We start from the raw sequence: 22,511 nt of genomic DNA, 5'->3' as shown, positions 1-22,511 counted from the left end.
CCATTCAAGACGGTGAGAGAGTTGTGCTCCATTTTGATCATAGCTGTTTACGTTCCACCGCGAGCTAACGCTAAGCTAGCGCTAGAGGAGCTCTACTGTTTGATCACCAGGCAGATGAACTCCAACCCCGAGGCAGCTGTGATTGTGGCTGGAGACTTCAATCACGTGGAACTCAAAGCAGTGCTTCCAGAATTCAAGAAGTTCATACGCTTTCCCACCAGAGACAATAACATACTGGATCAGGTTTATTGCAACATCCCAGGAGCATACAAGGCGGCAGCAGCTCCTCACCTGGGCATGTCAGACCACATCTCTGTGAGGCTGATCCCAACATATAAACCTCTGATCTACAGGACAAAACCAACCACCAGAACAGTTCGGGTATGGACTGAGGAGGCTTCTTCAGCACTACAGGACTGTTTTGAACTCACTGACTGGGAAGTGTTTAAAGATGACTCAGACCTGGAGGCCTACACATCATCTGTCCTGGACTACGTGCAGTTCTGCACTGATGCTGTTCTACCCACAAAGTCCATCAAGGTGTTTCCAAACCAGAAACCATGGTGTGACAGCACAGTGCGGTCTCTGCTCAAAGCTCGGGACGCAGCCTACAGGTCAGGTGACAGGCTGGCCTACAGCAGGGCCTGGACAGAACTGAAGAAGGGCATCCAGCAGGCCAAACACAGATACAGACAGCGCATTGAGGAGCATTTCACTGACAACAACCCACGTGAAATGTGGAGAGGCATCAAAACCTTAACAGACTACAGGGATAGCAACCAGCAGATCAGCCATGACCCCACCCTACCTGACACCTTAAACAGTTTCTTTGCACGCTTCGACACACCTGGCAGCAGAGAGACTGTTTATCTTCCACAGCGTGAGGAGCAGCCTCTCGTCCTGCAGCAACACCAGGTTAGCTCCACCCTGAGGAGGATCAGCACTAGCAAAGCAGCAGGACCAGACAAGGTATCAGGTCGGGTTCTGAAGCTGTGTGCACAACAGCTGGCTGGAGTTTTTCTGGACATTTTCAACCTGTCCTTGCAGTTTGCTTCAGTTCCTGTGTGCCTCAAGTCCTCTATCATTGTGCCTGTGCCGAAAAAATCTGCTGTCACCTGCCTCAATGACTACCGCCCGGTAGCTCTCTCACCAGTAATCATGAAGTGCTTTGAGAGGATCGTCTTAAGTCACATCAAGGACGTCATTCCTGCTACTCTGGACAGATATCAGTTCGCCTACAGGGAGAACCGATCGACAGAGGATGCAGTCTCACTGGCACTGCACACGGCTCTGACCCACCTGGAGCATCCTAACACCTACGTCAGGATGTTATTTGTGGACTTCAGTTCAGCTTTCAACACGGTGATCCCGGACAAGCTGACACTAAAACTCCACAACCTCGGACTGTCTAACCCCCTATGCTTCTGGATCAGGGACTTCCTCACTAATAGGCCTCAGGTGGTGAGGATTGGGGACTGCACATCATCCACACGGTTCCTGAGCACAGGCACACCGCAGGGATGTGTGCTTAGCCCGGCCCTCTTCACCCTATTCACACATGACTGTTTTAATATCCATCCCACAAACATGGTTCTGAAGTTTGCAGATGACACCACCGTGGTGGGTCTCATATCGGACAACAATGAGACCCTCTACAGAGCGGAGATCCAGCACCTGACAGGATGGTGTTCAGACAACAACCTTGTTCTGAACACCAGCAAGACCAAGGAGGTCATTGTGGACTTTAGGAGATCCAAGAAGATGGAGCACACCCCTGTCCTCATCCATGGGGAGGAGGTGGAGCGGGTGGACAACATCAAGTTCCTGGGCATCCACATTACATCTGACCTCACTTGGTCCGCACACACATCGCACCTGGTGAAGAGGGCCAAACAAAGGCTCTTCTTCCTCAGGAAGCTCAAAAGGACTGGACTCTCCTCTCAGCTTCTGATGAACTTCTACAGAGCCACCATAGAGAGCATTCTCTGTCTGAGTGTGGTACGGGAGCTACACTGCACACGACAGGAAGGTCTTGGCCCGGGTGGTGAAAACAGCACAGGGGATTGTAGGGAGTCCTCTCCCGCTCCTGGACTCAATATACGACAGCCGGGTCCAGAGAAGGGCCAGTCGTATAGCTGCAGCCCCCACCCACCCAGGACACGAACTGTTTGTACCTCTTCCCTCTGGAAAGAGACACAGAAACATCTAAGCCTACACCAACAGACTGAAACACAGCTTCTTCCCCAGAGTTGTGAAATCCATCACCCCATCTCCCTCCTACCCCCCACCTACCCCCCACCCCATCTCCCCCCACCCCTCATCCATAGACTGAACACTAAACTCCTGCAGACAGGCAGACACACCCAGACTGCACTTTAGGACAATATGCTGCAATATGTGGATCACTTCCATGCCAGTCACTTTAAACACTTTAAATACTTGTTTGATTTGCACTGTTATTCCATTTTATTCCTTTTACTCTTTTATATATAAAAATATATATATATATATATATATATTTATCTAAAGATATATTGCCTTTTGCCTTTCCATACTTTTATCTTTGTGTGTTACAGTGTGCCTTTTAAGCCGAGAACTTCTGAAACAAAATGTTGTTGTGCACAATGACAATGAAGATTCTTGATTCTTGATTCTTGATCGTGATTTTATTTCTCCAGTGCCTTCAGCCCCATCCAGCTGCTGCTCTGAAAGCCAAGCTGGAGAGGGCTGGGGTGGACCTTGATCTGGCAGACTGGATTCTGCACAAACCAGCCCCAGTTTGTGAGACCCTGGACTGTGTCTGACCCGCTGACCTGCAGCGTCGGTGTCCCCCAGGGGACAGTGTCGGTTTCTCTTCAGCCTCAGCTGCGTTCTGCAGAAGTTCTCAGAGGACTCTGAGATTGTCGGACTGATCGCTGAGGACCACGACGTGGACTACAGAGGCCTGATTCAGGACTTTGTGAACTGGTGTCAGCAAGTGTTCTTGTCTGATATCCCCTGTGTGCTTCTGCTTCCTGCACCTGAACTGTTGCAACAAAGCAGTTCCCCACTGAGGGACTGATAAAGGTTTCTTATTCTTATCCAGCTTCTGCTTCATGTTGTCCAGCCACGGTGGGAAACTCTTAAATGAACGAGGATACCAGATAAAACCACATGTGAGCAAATTCCAACATATTCCATGTTTTACAAGCAATTCCAGCTTCTGGGATTCTCGTCTGTGTAGTACTTCATCGCACCAAATGCCAAAAACACACCGCAGTTCATTTCAAACCAACACGCAACACGGCTATAGATCAGAGCCTATCAGAGGTGAAGACCCGCCCCTTCTCTTAGTCCCAGGACTCTGGCAAAAGACCCGAGACTGAAAGGAGGTTCTGGTCCTGATGGAGGTCCCAGGACTCTGGTAGAGGATCTGAGCTGGAGATGAACAGTCACCCACCCCACCCAGGGGAGACGGAGGGGTTGCAGACACTGAGATGTGTTCAGGTGCCTAGTACTTACCCGGACAGCACAGCGTGGGAGCCCAGGCAGTCCACAGACATGGCGGTTGCCTGAAACAAGATGATGTCATATTTATCTTGTGACATCATAAAATCAGCTGAGATTATAATTTGGATTTAAATGTGGTCAGATTAAACATCATGGATGGATATAACTTTAGTTAAAAAGACAAATACATGAATAAAAACTTAAAAACAAAACAAACAGCAGCCAATGAATGAAGGAAAAGAGAAACATAAAAGTTCCTGAAGGGAAGACGGTGCCACAAGGCGTTCGCTGACCGCAAACTACGGAGAGGCGTTCGCTGACCGCAAACTACGGAGAGGCGTTCCCTGACCGCAAACCACAGAGAGGCGTTCGCTGACCGCAAACCACAGAGAGGCGTTCGCTGACCGCAAACCACAGAGAGGCGTTCGCTGACCGCAAACCACGGAGAGGCGTTTGCTGACCGCAAACTACGGAGAGGCGCTCACTGACTGCAAACTACAAAGAGGCGTATACGTTAGTGATGCGCGGGTCGGAAAAAACACCGACCCGCGGGTCCCACTTTTTTAAAAAAATTGGACCGCACCAAACCGCCCCGCACCTCCGCTTCTATTTTTTTAACCCGACCCGACCCACCCCGCCCAATTAAAACACATGTTATGACATTGACGAATGCTTTTATTTAGTCTGAGAAAGGTGCATATGGTCTCCTAAATTGGCACTGAAAACTGGCAATTAAATTAAAGTACCTTTATATTAAATTAAATGCTCCTAAAACAAAATAAATTAAACATACTTTTGAATGACCACAATAAAAATACAGCTGTGCAAAATGCAAAAGAAAAGATGCTTTTAACTCAAAACAAGCTATCTCCATATAAACGATATTCCCTCCTTCTATATTGCGTCTGAAAAAGTCTCGATATATTTAAAAATCTTGATATATTTAAAAATCTTGATATATTTAAAAATCTTGATATATTTAAAAATCTTGATAAAATTCATAAAAAGGGTCATTAATAAAAGGCCAAGCCATGGTAACCAGAAAGGAAGCCTGTCTCTATCTATCTATATCTTTCTCCGTCCATCTCTTTAGACCAGCTTTCTCTCTGTCTCTCTTTAAACACCCTCGGTCTGTATGGACGGGGCTCAGCTGATCCCAGTTTTACTGGTAGCCAACCAGAGGCAGTGGAGGTCGGGTTCCTGAACCTGGGGAGGGTTAATAAGGTATTTAGTTTTAATGAGTACCATGTTCTTTTTTATTTCATGTTCAGTACGTGTATAGTCGTGTTTCTTTAGTTAAACTGGCACTGACAGATTTATTGATTATTCCAGACAAAGTAGTGATGTAATAACAGCTGTTTCTTATTTTAAACCAGAATGAGGCGGAGCAGTTCTACCAAGTGGAGCTTTCTTTAGGGTCTGTATCAGACCTTTGAGACACAGCTAAGCTAAGCTAAACGTTAGCCGAACAGGCTAGCTCTGGTGCATCAGTTACCATGGTTACTCAGCGGCATTCACATAAGCCAGAACTCTGGCTTAAATGAACCTGATTTATCAAGATAAGCCCGGCTTTCCCTTCATCCTGCCTCTGAAAACCCCCAGGTCACTCCAGCTAAACATTATGTTTGTTTGTTTTCACTACTTATAAATAAACCCTGATCTGTTTCCTCTGATCATCAATAACAGCTTTGATCATTGACATGAAAACAGATTGATCGTTGCGTTAATAATCAATCAATCAATCAAACAAACAAACTGCACCTGAGCGTCCCGAAACTCCACCACCACGTTCTCGCTGCTCCAGCGCGCCGCCATGTTTTCTTCTACCGTCAACAAACGCCACGTGACCAGCACATGACGTATCGCAGCATTCAATAACTACAGAAAAGTCGGAAAAGAGCGTTTTGAAGCGTTGGGAAGAAACCTGTTTATTATTTACTTATTTATTCAGGGCAAAACGAGGCTCAAGTTAGCTTCTGATTCGTAAAATGTGTAAAAGGCGATTCCACTGAATCTGGAGCAATCTAGACCACATTAGACAGCTGTTGATAAAAACTACATCAATTCTGGACTATATATGTATATATATATATACACACACGTGTTACTGAGAGTCACATTTCCGAGACAAATCATGTCTTTGAAGTATCCTGAAGAGTCACGAGACTGTTCATCGGCTTCTGATTGGTCACTCCGTCTGCTGGCCGTCAAACTAAGATGGCGCTGACCCTGGTGGAGCATGTTGTCGCTGATGCTGGAGCGTTTTTAAAGAAAGCTCCGTTACAGGTAAGACTGGTGACGTCTGAGCTGCGAGCAGGTTTTCTGACATGAAGAGTGGCGTCAGGTCGACGTCAGGGGAACGGAGGTTGTCAGGGAGTCGCGCCGCTGGACGGTCGGGGTGTCTACAGCGTTTCATGTTGTAGATCAGGGGTGTCCAAAGTCGGTCCTCGGGGACCGCAGTCCTGCAGGTTTTTAATGTGTCCCTGCTCCAACACACCTGGCTCAGGTTAAAGGATGTGTGGTGAAAACCTTCACGTAATGGTGCGTTCCAGTTGTCTCGGAATTCTAAGCGAAATGTGACGTCATTGCCAGGTGTTTTGCGTTTCATTTGCACCAACTCGGGAAAAATAACCGCCAATTCTGATGATAATGACTAATAAACCACAACTATTTATGAGTTTTTCACGTACAAACCCGCTGTTTACATTTAAATTTAACGGAGACTAAATTTATTACAAACGATTTTAATAAAGACAACAATGGACTCCTGGTGGTCCTGGGTGCAGCCATCTTTAAATCTGGTTTTTCAGGGTCCTCTGAAACTTAACCCATTGAGGCCTGATCCATGAAAAACTGGTAAGAAAAGTCTAATTTATTAAATATGAGGTCTTTATTTGGCCCTTTAACAAAATGTAACAAAAAAAAAATCATTTTTTGGGGGGAAAATCTACCATTTATTACCATGTGAAATATTAAAAATATTATAATGTGGTTTTCTGCTTCTGGGTATCTATTAGGGGACAGAAGACAAGTATCAGATTGTGTTCAACAGGATTTTGAGCAAAGTTTAAACCATAAATTGAAGCTTCCAACGGAGCCTTTACCAGTTTGCTGCTTGTTCAGACCAGGAACACACGTCCAAGGACAACTGGAACGCATGATTAATCTGAGCCAGGTGTGGTGGAGCAGGGAAACATTAAAATCTTGCAGGATCGCTGCCCTGGAGCACCGGAGCTGGACACCCCCACTGTAGCGGCTGTAAAACCAGCTAGCAGCCTTGCTAGCCTCCTGGATGAATGAAACTGGATCATGTAGCGCTAGCTTAGCCAGCGCCAAGTAACCTGGATACTGAGCTTCTCTTTGAGCATCTTTATAGTTTATTTTCAGCTCCAGTGTGAAAATCTAGATGAGCTGAGTTAATGTGTCGTCCCTAAACAGACACCGAGATCCCGCCACTCGGCATCTACCGTTTCTGTAGCGGTAGCTTCCGTTTAGATCGTCAGGCACACTAACTTTTCCTAAAAGGACCACAGTGGCCTCTAACATCTGAAACCGCCTTGCAAAGCAAATGTTCACATTTCCTCTCATTTTCACTAAAGACGGATGCAGTGGGAATGGTGTCCACCGCGTCCACGGCGTCCACCAGGCTCTGAGCTGGGGCTGCTAGTGTGATACGCTGTAAATCGTTTACCGGTGAATGAACTCCGATGGTGAACGAACACATCTGAACGTGGTCAGAGAGAAGCTTATTTTAGACCAAGATCTCCTCGAGCACCCGTAATTCAGTTTTGTCACTGGGAAAGTTTCATGGTTCATAACGGAGTATTATGTCCACATCAAGAAAAATCTTTTTCACAGGCTTCCAGAATAAAGTTGTAATAAAAATGAGTAGTTTTATGAAAATAAAGTCATAACAGTACCTGGAACAGCCATTTCCTCCAATCCGCCTGCTTCTTTCTGTGGATTAGACTCATTTTCCTGCAGGTTCTTTTTCAGGCCCGGTACTAATAACGTGGTTCTGATGGGCAGCAGACACGTTTCTCCTGAAGTACAACATCACACAAAGCTCCACGGCCCTCGTTTTAACAAGGTTCCTCTTCTAATACAAGATGAATTGTTACGATTTTATTCTAGTAAAATGACTTTACTCTAATAAACCGCACCGCTTCGTAAGGGAAGCTGGAGCCTAACCAGCATCTAGCAGGTATACCTGGACAGGTGAGCTTCTATCAGAACTGGGTCCAGTCAGATGGAACCAGGATCAGTAACTTCTGATGTTTACAAGAAGCAACTGTTGGTACCGTTGGGTTTAAAACAGCTGGTTCTGGTTCTGTTTCAGGAGATTGGACGGAACGTCTACACCGTGAGGGACGTGGTGGATGAGATCCGGGACAAAGCCACCAGGAGGAGCCTGGCCGTCCTGCCATACCAGCTCATCTTCAGGGAGCCGCATCCAGAACACATCCGACATGGTAACAGGACCGGGCCTGAGGTTCTGACCCTCAGAACTCTTCCAGGGCCCGTTTTGACGTTTCGTCTGTTTTTCAGTGACGGAGTTCTCCAAGAAAACCGGAGACTATCCGAGTCTTTCAGCCACCGATATTAAAGTTCTGGCCCTGACGTACCAGCTGGAGCTGGAACATGTCGGTTCCCAACACCTGAAGAAAGAACCGGACCTCAAGGTACAGGCAGAGCGCCATCTCCCATGGCTGTTTCGGTTGTCATGGTAACTGTCCCGGTTTTATCTTCAGGTGAACATTGTGAACACTCAGCACCACCCGGAGGCTCCTGTCAACGTTGCCGGGTTCCACTTCCCCTCCAAGGTACCGGACGTAGGTAGAGGTGATGGTCCGGATCGGTCTCTGGACCCGGTTCAGTTTGTGTCCCATCAGAAACCTGCAGACGGTCCAAACGTTCAGAACCAGATGGAGGAGAGGAGGTCCGACCCGGTCAATGTCGAGCAGTTCAACAGCTTCCAGTTCTGGAGAGACCCGGTTCCAACCATCAACGAGGACCTGCTGGATTTGTTGAGTCCGGTTCTGCCTTCAGCGAGATCTGCGGGTTCAGCGCCGGTTTCAGAACCCAAACAAAACCAGACAGACTCGGTCGTGGCCGACAGCCAACAGTTCAACAGCTTCCAGTTCTGGAGAGACCCAGTTCTGACCATCGATGATGAGTTGCTGGATCTGCTGGTGAGTTCAGTGACCATCTCAGATCTCATCTTGGTCCAGTTCCCTTCAGTCTAGTTCTCCTCAGGTCCGGTTCTGCTCGGAGAATCCAGAACTTTCACCAGTTTTAATAAAAACGGAGAGAAGGTGTACGGAAGATATGAGAACCGGTCTGAGCTCTGGCCAGGATCCTGGTCTGAGCTCCAGCTGGAGGAACCAATTTACTTTTTTAAAGGTCCCATATTTTACATTTTTTCAGCAATTTTATTTCAAAGGTCCAACAACATTGTTTTCAAAGTGTATCACCCCAGACTCAGCCTTGGTCCTTAATCTCAGCCGTTCCAGGGTCAGGAATGGTCAGGAAGGATCAGGAATGGTCTGGAAGGGTCAAGAATGGTCAGCAAGGGTCAGGAAGGATCAGGAATGGTCTGGAAGGGTCAAGAATGGTCAGGAAGGATCAGGAATGGTCAGGAAGGATCAGGAATGGTCAGGAAGGATCAGGTATGGTCTGGAAGGGTCAGGAATGGTCAGGAAGGATCAGGAATGGTCAGGAAGGATCAGGTATGGTCTGGAAGGGTCAGGAATGGTCTGGAAGGGTCAGGAATGGTCTGGAAGGATCAGGAATGGTCAGGAAGGGTCGGAACATTTTAAACAAACGGTTCAGGCCAATGAGGCAGAAGAGTTGCTTTCACGCATGTGGCTCTGGTGTGGCTCTAGTGGCTCTTCTGTGAAGGACTGTTTCTGTGTCTGAACCTTTAAATGTTCATGAGTGGAAACTGGCCACGCCCCTCTCTGGGAGAGGATCCGGCTTTCGCTGGTGCCTACTTGGTGATTTTAGGGGAAGGCTCAGCTAGCCGGGGGGCGGGTCAATGGCAGTATCCCTAACCAGGGGGAGTGGTTATTTCCCTTTGTGAGGTCAAAGAGAAAGATCTCAGACTGTTTAAGCACACATTTGCTAAAAAGTGAAACAAGCAGGTGAGAGAGAAGACCGAATTTTCTCTATTTTGGGCCTCAAATAGGCTGTGAGGTCACAAACCTTTAGAAAGGGAATTTTGCATAATATGGAACCTTGAAAAGGAAAGTTAATCAAAGTTTTCATAATCTAAAGGATCTGGTTTCTATGGTAATGGGTTATAAAATATGTCCACAAGAGGAACCTTGTTTCCCTCCGACTGCTTCCTGTTCACCAGATTATTTCCTTTTACTTTTTCCTCTTTTACAGATGGGATTAATTTCTTGTCCAGATCGGATTCATGTCAGAATAAATAATCTAATAATTCTGAAAGTTTGTTTCATATTAATTTCTCATCAGGAGTAGAAAGAAAACCTGGACTTGCTGTTGGAAACTGGAGGACTGAAATGTGAGGACTTGGCTGGACCAGAACCAGATGGAGTTTTTTTTTCCCCTTCCCGTCCTCCTGGATGGAAGAAAAACCATCAGCTTGTGTTTTTATTTTTTTCTTTGTCACGGTTGTCAAAGCCCCGTTTCCACCAACGGGCGGTGTCGGGTCGGTAAACGGTAATCACGTTGCGTTTCCACAGCAACCGTAACCTTACCTGAGAGGCGGAGCATCAGTCGGATAGCGACAGGCGCCTTTCTTAGAGTAGAACCAGAACGTGACTCAGAAACTACGGAGAAGGATGGAGGTCATCACAAAGACAATCTGTTGCTCTGAATGAGGAGCTGTTCCTGCTTTGTTTTTATACCAAGTTACACAGGAAGTGACTTTTCTTTTCTACACCAATCAGAGGATTGCAGTGTGCCAAGCTCCACCCTTTTGTGTCGGGCCCGTTAGACTGGTAGCCCAACGGAAGGGTCGGGTTGGATATTAGGATACTCTTCCATGTTTTTGTGGGTGGAAACACAAAAAATGCATCCTGACCCGCACCCGTTGATGGAAACAGGGCTCACGATGTTTGTTTACAGGAAGGGGGCGGAGCCTCCGCCCAGATGGGGGAGTCAGAGGGCCATTCAGACGACGAGGACAAAGAGAATGAGCCAGAAGTGGAAGATGATGATGATGGAGGAGGCTGGATCACTCCCAGTAACATCAAGCAGATGAAGATGGAGTCATCTGATTGGACTGCACCTGCTGATGTCAGAGTCGGATGTCTGACCACCGACTTCGCCATGCAGGTAACCAGACCATGAAGTTCTGTTTACTCGAATCAAGCCGCCGTTGCCTTGGCAACAGCACCGCACATTCTCGATGTCGTCACAGTGAGCGTAAACACAGGAGACAGTTGTTTGCCACTTCCTGTCGGCTCAGAGGAACATCACCCGAGGCAAGTTCTGGTCCGACGTCACCGCGGCGGCGCCCGCCGTGCTGGGGGGTCATGAAGCGGCTCCAGCTGATCCGTCTGTAAAGCCCGGAGCCGACGACGCGGCACCGTGCAAATAAAGCTGGACTTTATTTAAAAACACGCTAGAAACGTCACCGTGATCAGCTGACAGGAAGTGAGCGGCGATTACGATGTAGAAACTCTGGTTATTAAGTGAGATCCCACAACCTGCTGACGGATGAAGTTCGGGTGTAGATGTCTCCACCTGTTTCAGTCTCAGACATTGGTGTTTACCTGGTGGAGGCTCCTGCACCTGTCATGGTAAATGGTCCGTATTTATACACCTGGAACGATACCCAAAGCTTTACATGTACATCACACACACATTCACACACACCCATTCACACACTGATGGCGGAAGCTGCCATGCTAGGCGTTCAACCAGGACCCATCAGGAGCAGTTAGGGGTTCGGTTTCTTGTTCAGGGACACGCGACATGAGCTTGACTTGGCCGAGGATCGAACCAGCGACCCTCAGGTTACGAGACGGCCGCTCCACCTTGCTGAGCCACGGCTTTGTTAAATGTCCACGCAGACGGATGGTTAACCCTGCCGGTCGGTTTATCGTCCATCCGTCCACATATTTGTGATCAGTAACCTGCAGAGGCGACGACGCTGCATTCACTGACCTCCCGACATGCCGACGCTGCATTCAGGGACCTCCTGCTGGGGTGGGTCTGTAGCTGACTGGTGTTGTGGTTTTGCTTGTGTTTCCAGAACGTTCTGCTCCAGATCGGACTTCATGTCCTGTCGGTGAACGGGATGCTGATCCGCCAGGCGAGGAACTACATCCTGAGATGTCACGCCTGCTTTAAGTGAGCGGTCCTGATCCGGTTTCTGTCGGCTATGAGAACTGTAGCAAACCTTCTAACTGGATCCGTTTTATTTCAGAACCACCAGCAACATGAACAAAGTGTTCTGTCCACACTGTGGGAACAGAACCCTGAAGAAGGTGGCGGTGACGGTCAGCGCCGACAGCGGCATCCATATGCACTTCTCCAGAAACCCCAAAGTCCTGAACCCGAGGGGACTCCGGGTGAGACGCTCTCATGTTTACAACCACGGTTCTGATCCGGTTACTGGACAGGACATGCAAAACATTTTATTTATCCCAGAGGGAAATTTCAGCTGAGGCCAGAGTCGCTGGAATATCTAATTTAGGGTTTTTAGTCAAGATATATAAATTTTGACATACAGTATCTCACAAAAGTGAGTACACCCCTCACATTTTAGCAAATATTTAGTTTTATCTTTTCATAGGACAACAATGAAGACATTACACTTTGATATAATGTACAGGAGTCAGTGCACAGCTTGTTCAACAGTGTAATTTTATTTTCCCCTCAAAACAACTCAGCACACAGCCATTCATGTATAAACCACTGGCAACAAAAATGAGTACACCCCAAGTGAAAATGTCCAAATTGGCCCCAATTAGCCATTTTGAATCCCTGTTGTCATGTGACTCATTAGTGTTACACGGTCTCAGGTGTGAATGAGGAGCAGGTGTATTAAATTTGGTGTTAACGCTCTCAAACTCTCTCATACTGGACACTGGAGAGTCAACATGGCACCTCATGGCAAAGAACTCTCAGATGATCTGAAAAAAAGAATTGTTGCTCTTCATAAAGATGGCCTAGGCTACAAGAAGATTGCCAACATCCTTGAACTGAGCTGCAGCACGGTGGCCAAGACCATACAGCGGTTTAAAAGCAGAGGTTCCATTCAGAACAGGCCTCGTCACGGTCGCCCGAAGAAGTTGAGCACACGTGCTCAGCGTCACATCCAGAGATTATCTTTGGGAAATAGACGCATGAGTGCTGCCAGCATTGCTGCAGAGGTTGAAGAGGTCGGGGGTGAGCAAGTCAGTGCTCAGACCATACGCCGCACACTGCATCAAATTGGTCTGCATGGCTGTCGTCCCAGAAGGACGCCTCTTCTAAAGATGGTGCACAAGAAAGCCCGCATACAATTTGCTAAAGACAACCAGAATAAGGACATGGATTACTGGAACCATGTCCTGTGGTCTGATGAGACCAAGATAAACTTATTTGGGTCGGATGGTGTCAAGCGTGTGTGGCGGCAACCAGGTGAGGAATACCAAGACAAGTGCGTCCTCTCTACAGTCAAGCATGGTGGTGGGAGTGTCATGGTCTGGGGCTGCATGAGTGCTGCCGGCACTGGGGCGTTACAGTTCATTGAGGGAAACATGAATGCCAAGATGTACTGTGACATATTAAAGCAGAGCATGATCCCATCCCTGAGGAAACTGGGCCGCAGGGCAGAATTCCAACATGACAACGACCCAAAGAAGCTGAGGGTCAAGGTAATGGAGTGGCCAAGCATGTCTCCAGACCTTAACCCTATTGAGCATCTGTGGGGCCACCTCAAGCGGAAGGAGGAAGTGCGTAAGGTCTCTAACATCCACCAGCTCCGTGATGTTGTCATGGAGGAGTGGAAGAGGATTCCAGTGGCAACCTGTGAAGCTCTGGTGAACTCAATGCCCAACAGGATTAAGGCTGTGCTGAAAAATAATGGTGGACACACAAAATATTGACTGAATTTGGACATTTTCACTTGGGGTGTACTCATTTTTGTTGCCAGTGGTTTATACATGAATGGCTGTGTGCTGAGTTGTTTTGAGGGGAAAATAAAATTACACTGTTGAACAAGCTGTGCACTGACTCCTGTACATTATATCAAAGTGTAATGTCTTCATTGTTGTCCTATGAAAAGATAAAACTAAATATTTGCTAAAATGTGAGGGGTGTACTCACTTTTGTGAGATACTGTAATTGTCAAAATTGAATACTATAATAATTTAATGTAACAGTTTAATCAGAGGCCCTGAATGCATCACAGTGATAAAAGATGAACGGTTTGGTGGGGTCCACACTCGGGACGGTAACAGTGTTTTTGGTTGCAGCATTCGCTGCCGCTGCCTGAGGGGGGGAAACACGCCAACAACCCTCACCTGGTGGAGGACCAGCGCTTCCCCCAGCAGAGGCTCTCCCGGAAGGCTCGCCAGAAAACGGACGTCTTCGACCCCGACTACGTGGCCGGACTTTCGCCCTTCAGTGAGAACGACGTCTACAGCCGCGCCGCCAACCTGCACATCAGAGACAGTCAGTGTGGCGGCGGCAGGAGGCGGGCCAACCCCAACGCCGCCCGCAGGAAGTTCATCAAGAAGTGATGTCATCAAAAGACCGGACGGTCATCGTCTGTCCATTGACGTCCAGTGACGACAGATCTGCTGCTGGTGCGTTCACTGACACTCAGGTCGGTCCCTCTGACTGGATAAAAATGATCCAAGTGACTTGTTGATGTGTGAGGCAGCAGAGAAACGAGCCTCTTCTGGTTCGGCCGAATATCTGCAGCTGGTTTTAGTCTTACCAGGACCGCCTGAAGACCGGACCGATGGACGTGTATCTCTGATTCTGACTTTTGCACCTTTCTGCATCGTCAATGTAACAAATCAATAATCAATAAAGCTGCAGTTTGTTACTAAAACCTGATTGTTAGTGAAGAATGAGTAAAGTATTCCTATAAATGAATTTACTGTCATTGCACAACAATTACATTAATAATCATTGGCAGTAAAATTCGTAGATCCAGGCTCTCTTAACGAAGCTAAAAATAAACCACAACAAAAACAGTCGAACACAAAAAGCAAGAACACTACAAATAAGTTCTACAGTAAATATATAATAAGCAATAAGAAGATGTTATTTAAAGGTGGCGTTGCTGCTGACAGCATTTAGAAGTCTCATGTCCTGCGGTATGAAGCTGTCCCTGAGCTGGTGGGACGGGCTTGAATGCTGCAACTCGATTGGACGACCACTGCTGAATGGTCGGTGTCACTTCAGTTTCTGTCAATAGGAAGGCAGCAGCAGAACTGAGGTGTGATCGGATTTTACCAAAAGGAGAGCGAGGGCAGGCCTTATACGTGTTTGTGTAAGGGATGCAAACATGATGGAGTGTGTTCTTGCCGGCGTAGAACAGCTGATGTGTTGGTGGTATCTCGGGAGGACTTTCCTCAGGTTGGTGGGAAACGGCGACACCACCGGTCCAGAATAAAACCAGGAAATGATGTGAAATGTGAGACATTTGTACACAATCCACTATCACCTTCCACACCACATGTTAGATATTAAAGCTGTTTGTAGACATGAATAAAGACACGTTCCATATTAATCCTCCTAAGAGCCACACTCGGGAAAACCAGGATTTCCAGGAAAAAGGGAGATGATAATAATAAGAAGCTCAACCACTAAAACATGTTCTGTCATTGTGGAACAAAACTTCATGTTATAAAACCCATCCAGATAAATAAGGAGCCAGTCTGCTGCCAGCATGTAGCAGCCAGTGTGGAAAGTAGCTTTGGTCCTTCAGTCCAGCAGAGCGGGACCAGACTGGAGGCTGGAGGTCTAGAAGTGATGCTACGCTAACGAAACACACAAGAGGAGGATTTCCTTTATTTATTCTTACACAATGTTTTTATTCTTGTCCCAAGGTCTGTCCACACGTCTTTATTTCCCACAACTCCTCGTCCACCTGGTTAATAGCGGTGATCATGTCCCTCTGCTCCGCCCACCCAGCTGGAGCTCCGCCCACCCAGCAACTAGAAAGAAATATTATATTACTAACTAAACTCCTACCAATCTCTGATGTATCTGTACACAACTTCTAAATGAAAACAAACCAGAATCAGTCATTTAGCAGACACTTTTCTCCAAAGCGAATCACCTCTGTGGGATTCGAACTTCGATCTCCATCCGTACGTTCCGATGCCTCTGGTGTTTCTTCCCTTCTGACACCGTGATGACAGCATCTCCACCTGCTGCCACTATTCTGTCTTTCTGACACCAGTAACGTCCACGCCGTGTCCACCCATCAGGATCTCTGTCTCACACCCCGAAAAATTCCTCTTTTTAACTCTTTTTTCCTCCCGAGCCATCATGGAAATGAAGTGATGAATATGTGTTACAGGCGTCCACCTGACCGTTTATAGCCACCATGTGGGCGGGGCAAGGCGTCCCTCACCTGCGCCGCTTTAGAGTTGGTTCTGGTTTATAAACGGAAACAGGTGGAGGACGTGCGTGACTTTGATAAATCTGGAAGTAGAAGTGTCAGCATTTCCTTTTAACACCACAGACGCCGCCTGTAGTTCACTTTGCTACGTACTGTTTGATAAACGAGGCTCCTGGTCCTGGTCCTGGTCCTGGGTGAGAAGCTTGGTGATCCGGGAGGGGCTCAGAGTAGAGCCGCTGCTCCTCCTCATTGAGAGGAGCCAGATGAGGTGGCTCGGACATCTGGTCAGGATGCTTCCTGGACGCCTCGCTGGTGAGGCCGGAAAGAGGCCATGAGGGATGGATGGACGGCTGGCTGGCTGGCTCCTGGTCTCCAGCTCGGGACTATCTTCTCCTCCACCACTCAGGTATAACAGGTCGGCGTTGCCATGGAGATTTCCTGCTGTAAGCTGGTGACGATAAAGAGTTTTTTCCACCACCGACGTGAAGCAGAGTAATTATCTGTAAGTTCGGCCTGCAGCCGCCTGGCTAAGAAAAAAGAATAAGAGGCTAAATAAAGAAGTAACTTCCTCGGTGCCATCTTCAACAGGAGGAGGAAATTAGTTCTAGAAGCACAGAGACCAACATCCCGTCAGGTCCTCGGACCCAAACCAAACCAGCATCTGGTCTTTGGACTGTGGACTGGAGCCTCCTCCAGGGTTCGAACCCGTTCCTGTACAGAATCACTACAAACAAGTTCAGCTGCTAGAATAATTATGGCTTTTATTGATTACGGTTCACTGGGACCAGGACTGGGACCAGGACTAGCTTCCAGTCTAAGTGCTGCAGCAAAGGCTTGCAAGTGATCATAGATGAGTCAGAACTAGATCAGAACCAGAACTCTCACACACAGAAAGACCCACCACCAGAGTCCAAACTGAGTCCAGATCTGTCCAAGCAGAACCCAGAACCGGTCTACCTTGTCCTCACTCCTCCGGTCCCCTCTCTTCATCAGACCTGGGATCAGCAGCAGATTCTGTGAGACCCGGCCGGGTGGACTTGGGTTCTGGATCCGTGCCTGGTTCCGGGAGTTCAGTCTTGGTTGTGCCGTCGACCTCCAGCATCGTCCTCTGAGGAAGCAGGAAGTCCAGGGGCTCCAGAACTGCAGCGATGTCGATGCGGCCCAAACCGTGGTACCGGTGCAGCTGAGAGGCCGGGACACCTGCAGACCAGGGGTTAAAGCAACAAGCAGAGTTATCCCGAGCCTGGATCTTTGTTTCTTAGTGGCGGCTATTGTAGATCTAGACCAGCGGTTCTGAAACCTCTTTGAGCCACACGAGGACGGAGGGATTAACGTGAGACGGATCAGACGGGTCTTCTTGCAGCATGTACGGCTGGAAAACAGTCAGCCTTCATTTATAAGGACGATAAAGTGGTTTTGGGGGTCCACGGCTGTGACAAGGCGCCCACAGGCCCAGACCAGCTTCTCGCGGGATGATGCCACGTCTGCTACGACGTCTGCAACAACTTCGTTGTTTGTGTTAAAAAATTTAGCTGCTAATTTCAAAGATTTATTTCTTCATTAATGGTTTAATTCTGGTAAAAATCCCACATTTATTTGATAAATCTAGGCTTTAAATTTCTTAAATTTATTTAAATTATCTGGTCACCCCCTGAAATCATCTCTCGACCACCATGGGGGTCCCGAACCCCAGTTTGAGAACCTCTGGAGTAGATGCAAACTAGACATAAATAAATGGCCCTTGTATGTGTCTTCATGAACAGAATAAAGGTTTAACAGATCAGACGCTGTTTCAGTGAATCTACCAGCTCTGCAGAATAATTCGGTTTTTCAGCAGATCCTGGTCCAGGGGTCTGCAACCCGTGGTTCCGGAGCAGCAGGTGGGTCTCTGGACCTTCCACAGTGGCTCTTAACACATGGCGTCCTAACTGGAGTTTAAGTATGGACAGAATAACATGCAGCTTTTTCTACGCGGCGACACTAAAACAGCCAGAAAGCTTTTCTCTAAAAAAGACATTTTCCACAGACGTCTTCGTCCCATAGAAGGACGTCTGTCTGTCCTCTTTTTGCAAAAGTTTGATGTTTTTCTTTATTTTAAAAGCTGGAAGAAGAAATAAAATGTGGTTCTTCTCTGGTCGTATTTATCAGAAGTTCTCGTAACATCTGCTCCTACGTTTCATTGAGCTGGCCGAGGAATTCTCTTTGGATGGTGGTAGTTTTTCAGCAGGACCTGGTCTAATGAGGTGGATCGGTCCTTTTTGTACACCACAGATATCCAAACATCAGAAGCACAGGAAGAAAACCGGGTCGGGTTCTCACCCAGCAGCAGAGCCAGCTGAGCCGGAGGGAACAGGACCTGCAGACAGCGGTTCAGGAAGGGGATCAGGTCTTCAGCGAAGCAGCAACAGAACCGGAGGAACAGCTCCTTCTCTCTGCTGCTGAAGGCCGACTCCTCGGCCCGGTGGAACACCAGAACCTGGCGGGTCACCTGGCAGAACACAGAACCAACAAGCAGTCCGGTCAGGAAACAGTTCACATGGAACCAGAACCTGAGCTGGGACCAGGCCCCTCATCTATCACCACTGGACAGAAATAAATCTGGACGTAAAAGCGACATCTGGTTTAAATAAAGTTGGGTGGCGTCCTCACCGTCCTCAGGGCGTCCTCCAGGGACGCGCTGACGTCCTGCGCGAGGCCAACGGGGCAACAGAGCCGCAGGTCGTTGAAGGCGCTCAGGACGTTGTTGAGAAAGCAGGCGAGTGGCTGGAAGTCCAGCAGGGACATGGGGGGCTGCAGGGTCCCGGGCTGGACGCTGGGGGCCACGGGGGGGATGGTGCCCCCCAGCACGGCCGGCAGGGCGATGAGCGTGTACAGGTTCATGTCCTCCTGGAACTTCTCCACCGCCTCCTGCAGGGCGCGGCGGAATGTGTCCGTCGCCACCCGCTGGAACATGGGCGCCAGCTGTCCGCGGAAGTCCGCCCCCACCCTGCTGAACGACAGCCCAAAGTACATGCACTGACCCAGCAGGGAGTCCAGACGCCCCCCCACGCCACGCTGCAGGTCCCTGTCCAACATCTGCAGGAACTCCGCCACCTTCTGCACCACCCAGCCGTGGAAGATGGCGCCCTCACTGACTGCCTGGCTGCCAGCGGGCGGCAGCAGCGGCTCGTCGTCGGAGAAGATGGCGCGGTACTGCGTGATGATGTCGAAAAGGTGGACCCGGCTCGCCTCGATGGTCTTGGTGATGTGGAAGTACGGGTCGTCGTCCGGGACGGCGGCCAGGACGGAGCTCAGCCAGGCGCCGCGAGCCTGCAGGAACTTGACTCTAAGCTCCGCCTCCGTGAACACGTCCATCCGCCGCAGGTATCCAATGACGCGCAGGCAGACGGGAAGCTGCGAGTTGCTGCGCAGCTGCTGCAGCAGCTGGTTGAGCATCAGCTGAGTCGACTGCCGCACCTCACGCACGATGTCCTGCAGGGGTCAGAGAGACGTTAACATGGCCATCACCGTCCGAAACCTCAAAGTTCAAGGAAACTTTATTGTCCCGTGAGGGTAATCTGCTGCACAGCAAGCAGTAAGAACAGTCAGCACACAGTCACACAAACAATAAATATCTAAAAGGACTATGACAGAAAAAAAAAACAAGGAACAAAACAGAAAACAGAGCTACTTGTTCAGCCGGCCGATGGCTGCAGGGACAAAAGGAAGTTTATGTCTGTTAGTCCTGCATCTGGGCTGGATGGACCTGATGGAAGCAGCAGGACCTCATGAGCCAAGGGCGGCTCTGATCCGCAAGACCTGGATGGACCTCGCTGCTGGAACGTGTAAATTTGTCCACGTACAAATAAAGTATCTGATGCATTTTTTATGGGGGTTTTCTCAGAACTGCACCATGTGCTGCACACAGAAACGCACCTGGACTCACCTGGATGACTGGAAGTGACGTGTGCTTCTTTTCCAGCCTCTTGACGTACACCGCCAGCTCCAGGGCCTCCTCGTAATACCCGTTCCGGACGCAGGTGTCCATAAGCTGAGGTATTTCCAGGATCTCCAGAATCTCTGTGTGGCGGTTCAGCGTGAGGCTGTTCATCCTCCGGCTCGCTCCGATCTCCTCCGCCTCCTTCATGAAGCCTCTGAAGTCACAGAACCACACCAGAACCAACATGGTGGACTGCTGAACTCGGATCACCAGTTCCATCACCACCAGACTCATGCTTACTAAATGCAACATGGGATTGGGAAATGCATGTAGACCTAAGCCAGAGGGAAACCTTCCCACCTGAAATTTCAGTGACCAACCTGCACCCAGACCTGGTCCTCTGGTCCAAACTCTGCCAATGTGTCTTCATCGTTGAGCTCACAGTTCCATGGGAAGAAGCCATGGAGGAGGAACTCCAAAGCAAAAAGTAACCTAGCAGCTGAAGCAGTGGACACACCCAGGTCTGATCAGCCTGTGATGGAAAACACCCAAAGACACCAGGGCGCACAGATGTGTGGCACCACGTCATCCCCATCCCACCCCCTAAGATAACCTCTCCAACCAGGTCAAGGTACTGAGTCAGAGACTAACAACCAGCCCCGTGATGGATTCTGGGCATGTGCAGAAAACAGAATACAACCAGATCCAGAACTAACCCACCTGCACTTCTCTCCGAACCGGGGCAGCTTGTCCAGCAGCCGGGACACGCTACTCTCCACCCGCCCAAAATCCCGGTAGATGTGTTTGGTGCAGTCCGCAGTTCGGATGAAGGTCTGGTAGTTGGAGAAGGCCAGCTCCCGGGTCTGCTGAAGGATCTGAGCCCGTTCCTCCGCCAGCCGGTCCGGCTCCCGGCTCAGCTTGTCCACGCCGAACGAGCTCAGTTCGGACAGATAGGCCGCGAAGTCCGGGTTGTCCCTCCAGCTGTCCGGGAAGCTGTCTTTAAAGATGGACGCCAGGATGCTCTCGTCTTCCACGTCCAGCGCCGCCATGTTGCCACAAACGGACCGGTTCCAACCGGTTCTCCACGTCACGGTTAGGACTTTCACTCCAAAATAGAAAAGTTTGCTCGACTCTGACAGAAGGAACCGGAGCCGACGACACTTCCGGTTTCTTCTTCTTCTTCTGTTTCTAAGCAACCAGCTTCCTGCCTGGCGCTGTACTACGGAAGCCGAAAGCTATTATTTATTTTTTTATTTACAACGAAATATCCAACCTCGTGTAGAAGAACATTGAAAAGAAAAAAGAAACAGAAACAGAAACCACTGAGTATAAATAATAAAAACCATAGGAACTGAACTTTATTTATAAAGCACATTTAAAGGGCTAATGCACCCAAAAATGTGTTTTTTTGAGCCGTAAACATCACAGAATTACTTTATTGTGATGAAAACTACACATACTGTTGATAAAAAAAATATATATTATTTATTTTAAAAACAGGATTTTGTGGGTAAAAATGGCTCATGATGCTCTTTACAGGGAAAAACCAGGTTTTGTTTCTCAGATGTAGAGCCATCTCTACATCTGAGAACTCCAATTCATCCGAATTTTTGGGTCAGTTTCCACCCAGCTGAGCCAACAACTTCTCCAAGTTGGTGTCCACCCCACGTACGAGCTCCGGAACCGCAGCCAGCTTGCCATTCTGAGTTATAATAGCATCCAGTTTACGATTAAGCTCCTGCAACGCCAAAGTCTGATTGTTCACAGCTCGACACACACCGGCACAGAAATCCGGCAGCTTGCCAGGGGCCACCAACAGTGACCGCTTCTATCTGTTAAAATCTCACAGCTTAACCAAACCAATGACAAACCGCCATGATTACTGATAGTTAAAGAAGCCAGCCTCAACAGGGATAGTCTGTTCTGATCATCTCACCCATTATCACCACCTGCAGAGACTCACTCAGCTGTTTACTGGCGACTCGTTCAGCTGTTTACTGGCGACTCGTTCAGCTGTTACTGGGACTCGCTCAGCTGTTACTGGCGACTCGCTCAGCTGTTACTGGGACTCGCTCAGCTGTTACTGGCGACTCGTTCAGCTGTTACTGGGACTCGCTCAGCTGTTACTGGCGACTCGTTCAGCTGTTACTGGGACTCGCTCAGCTGTTACTGGCGACTCGCTCAGCTGTTACTGGCGACTCGTTCAGCTGTTACTGGCGACTCGCTCAGCTGTTACTGGCGACTCGCTCAGCTGTTACTGGGACTCGCTCAGCTGTTACTGGGACTCGCTCAGCTGTTACTGGCGACTCGCTCAGCTGTTACTGGCGACTCGTTCAGCTGTTACTGGCGACTCGCTCAGCTGTTACTGGGACTCGTTCAGCTGTCACTGGCGACTCGTTCAGCTGTCACTGGCGACTCGCTCAGCTGTTACTGGCGACTCGTTCAGCTGTTACTGGCGACTCGCTCAGCTGTTACTGGCGACTCGCTCAGCTGTTACTGGCGACTCGTTCAGCTGTTACTGGGACTCGTTCAGCTGTTACTGGGACTCGTTCAGCTGTCACT

At 48.7% G+C, this 22,511-nt stretch overlaps 3 protein-coding genes across 5 annotated transcripts in view; 1 reads left to right on the top strand and 2 right to left on the bottom strand.

Annotated features, from left to right (window-relative positions):
* wdr59 (WD repeat domain 59) overlaps positions 1–5,730 on the bottom strand; it is a 41,614-nt gene extending 35,884 nt beyond the window's left edge. For all 3 annotated transcript variants that reach the window (XR_006009459.1, XM_041978465.1, XM_041978485.1), the window contains exons 1-3: positions 5,608–5,730; positions 5,251–5,367; positions 3,502–3,551 (exon numbers count right to left, since the gene is read on the bottom strand). Coding sequence is in view for 2 of the 3 variants with exons in the window: in XM_041978465.1 (XP_041834399.1) it covers positions 3,502–3,551; positions 5,251–5,367; positions 5,608–5,730 (290 nt within the window). In the remaining variant the exon portion in view is untranslated. The remainder of the gene's footprint in view (positions 1–3,501; positions 3,552–5,250; positions 5,368–5,607) is intronic.
* Positions 5,696–14,509, top strand: nob1 (NIN1 (RPN12) binding protein 1 homolog). Its single transcript, XM_041978646.1, has 8 exons — positions 5,696–5,775; positions 7,829–7,961; positions 8,038–8,171; positions 8,241–8,681; positions 10,585–10,794; positions 11,717–11,814; positions 11,891–12,035; positions 13,926–14,509. Exons 1-8 carry the CDS (start codon positions 5,707–5,709, stop codon positions 14,190–14,192), a joined length of 1,497 nt encoding a protein of 498 aa, XP_041834580.1. The 5' UTR covers positions 5,696–5,706; the 3' UTR covers positions 14,193–14,509.
* A 2,262-nt stretch (positions 14,510–16,771) lies between these two features.
* On the bottom strand, positions 16,772–21,167 carry cog8 (component of oligomeric golgi complex 8). The gene is made up of 5 exons (XM_041992251.1): positions 20,670–21,167; positions 19,956–20,163; positions 18,680–19,501; positions 18,350–18,518; positions 16,772–17,230 (listed from the first exon to the last, which is right to left on the bottom strand). Exons 1-5 carry the CDS (start codon positions 20,996–20,998, stop codon positions 16,995–16,997), a joined length of 1,764 nt encoding a protein of 587 aa, XP_041848185.1. The 5' UTR covers positions 20,999–21,167; the 3' UTR covers positions 16,772–16,994.
* Positions 21,168–22,511: the final 1,344 nt, after the last annotated feature.

This window comes from Melanotaenia boesemani, chromosome 1, assembly GCF_017639745.1.
Source record: "Melanotaenia boesemani isolate fMelBoe1 chromosome 1, fMelBoe1.pri, whole genome shotgun sequence".
Lineage (NCBI taxonomy): Eukaryota > Metazoa > Chordata > Actinopteri > Atheriniformes > Melanotaeniidae > Melanotaenia > Melanotaenia boesemani.
The sequence above is the reverse complement of the archived record's forward strand: the minus strand, read 5'-3'. Positions and strand labels throughout refer to the sequence as shown.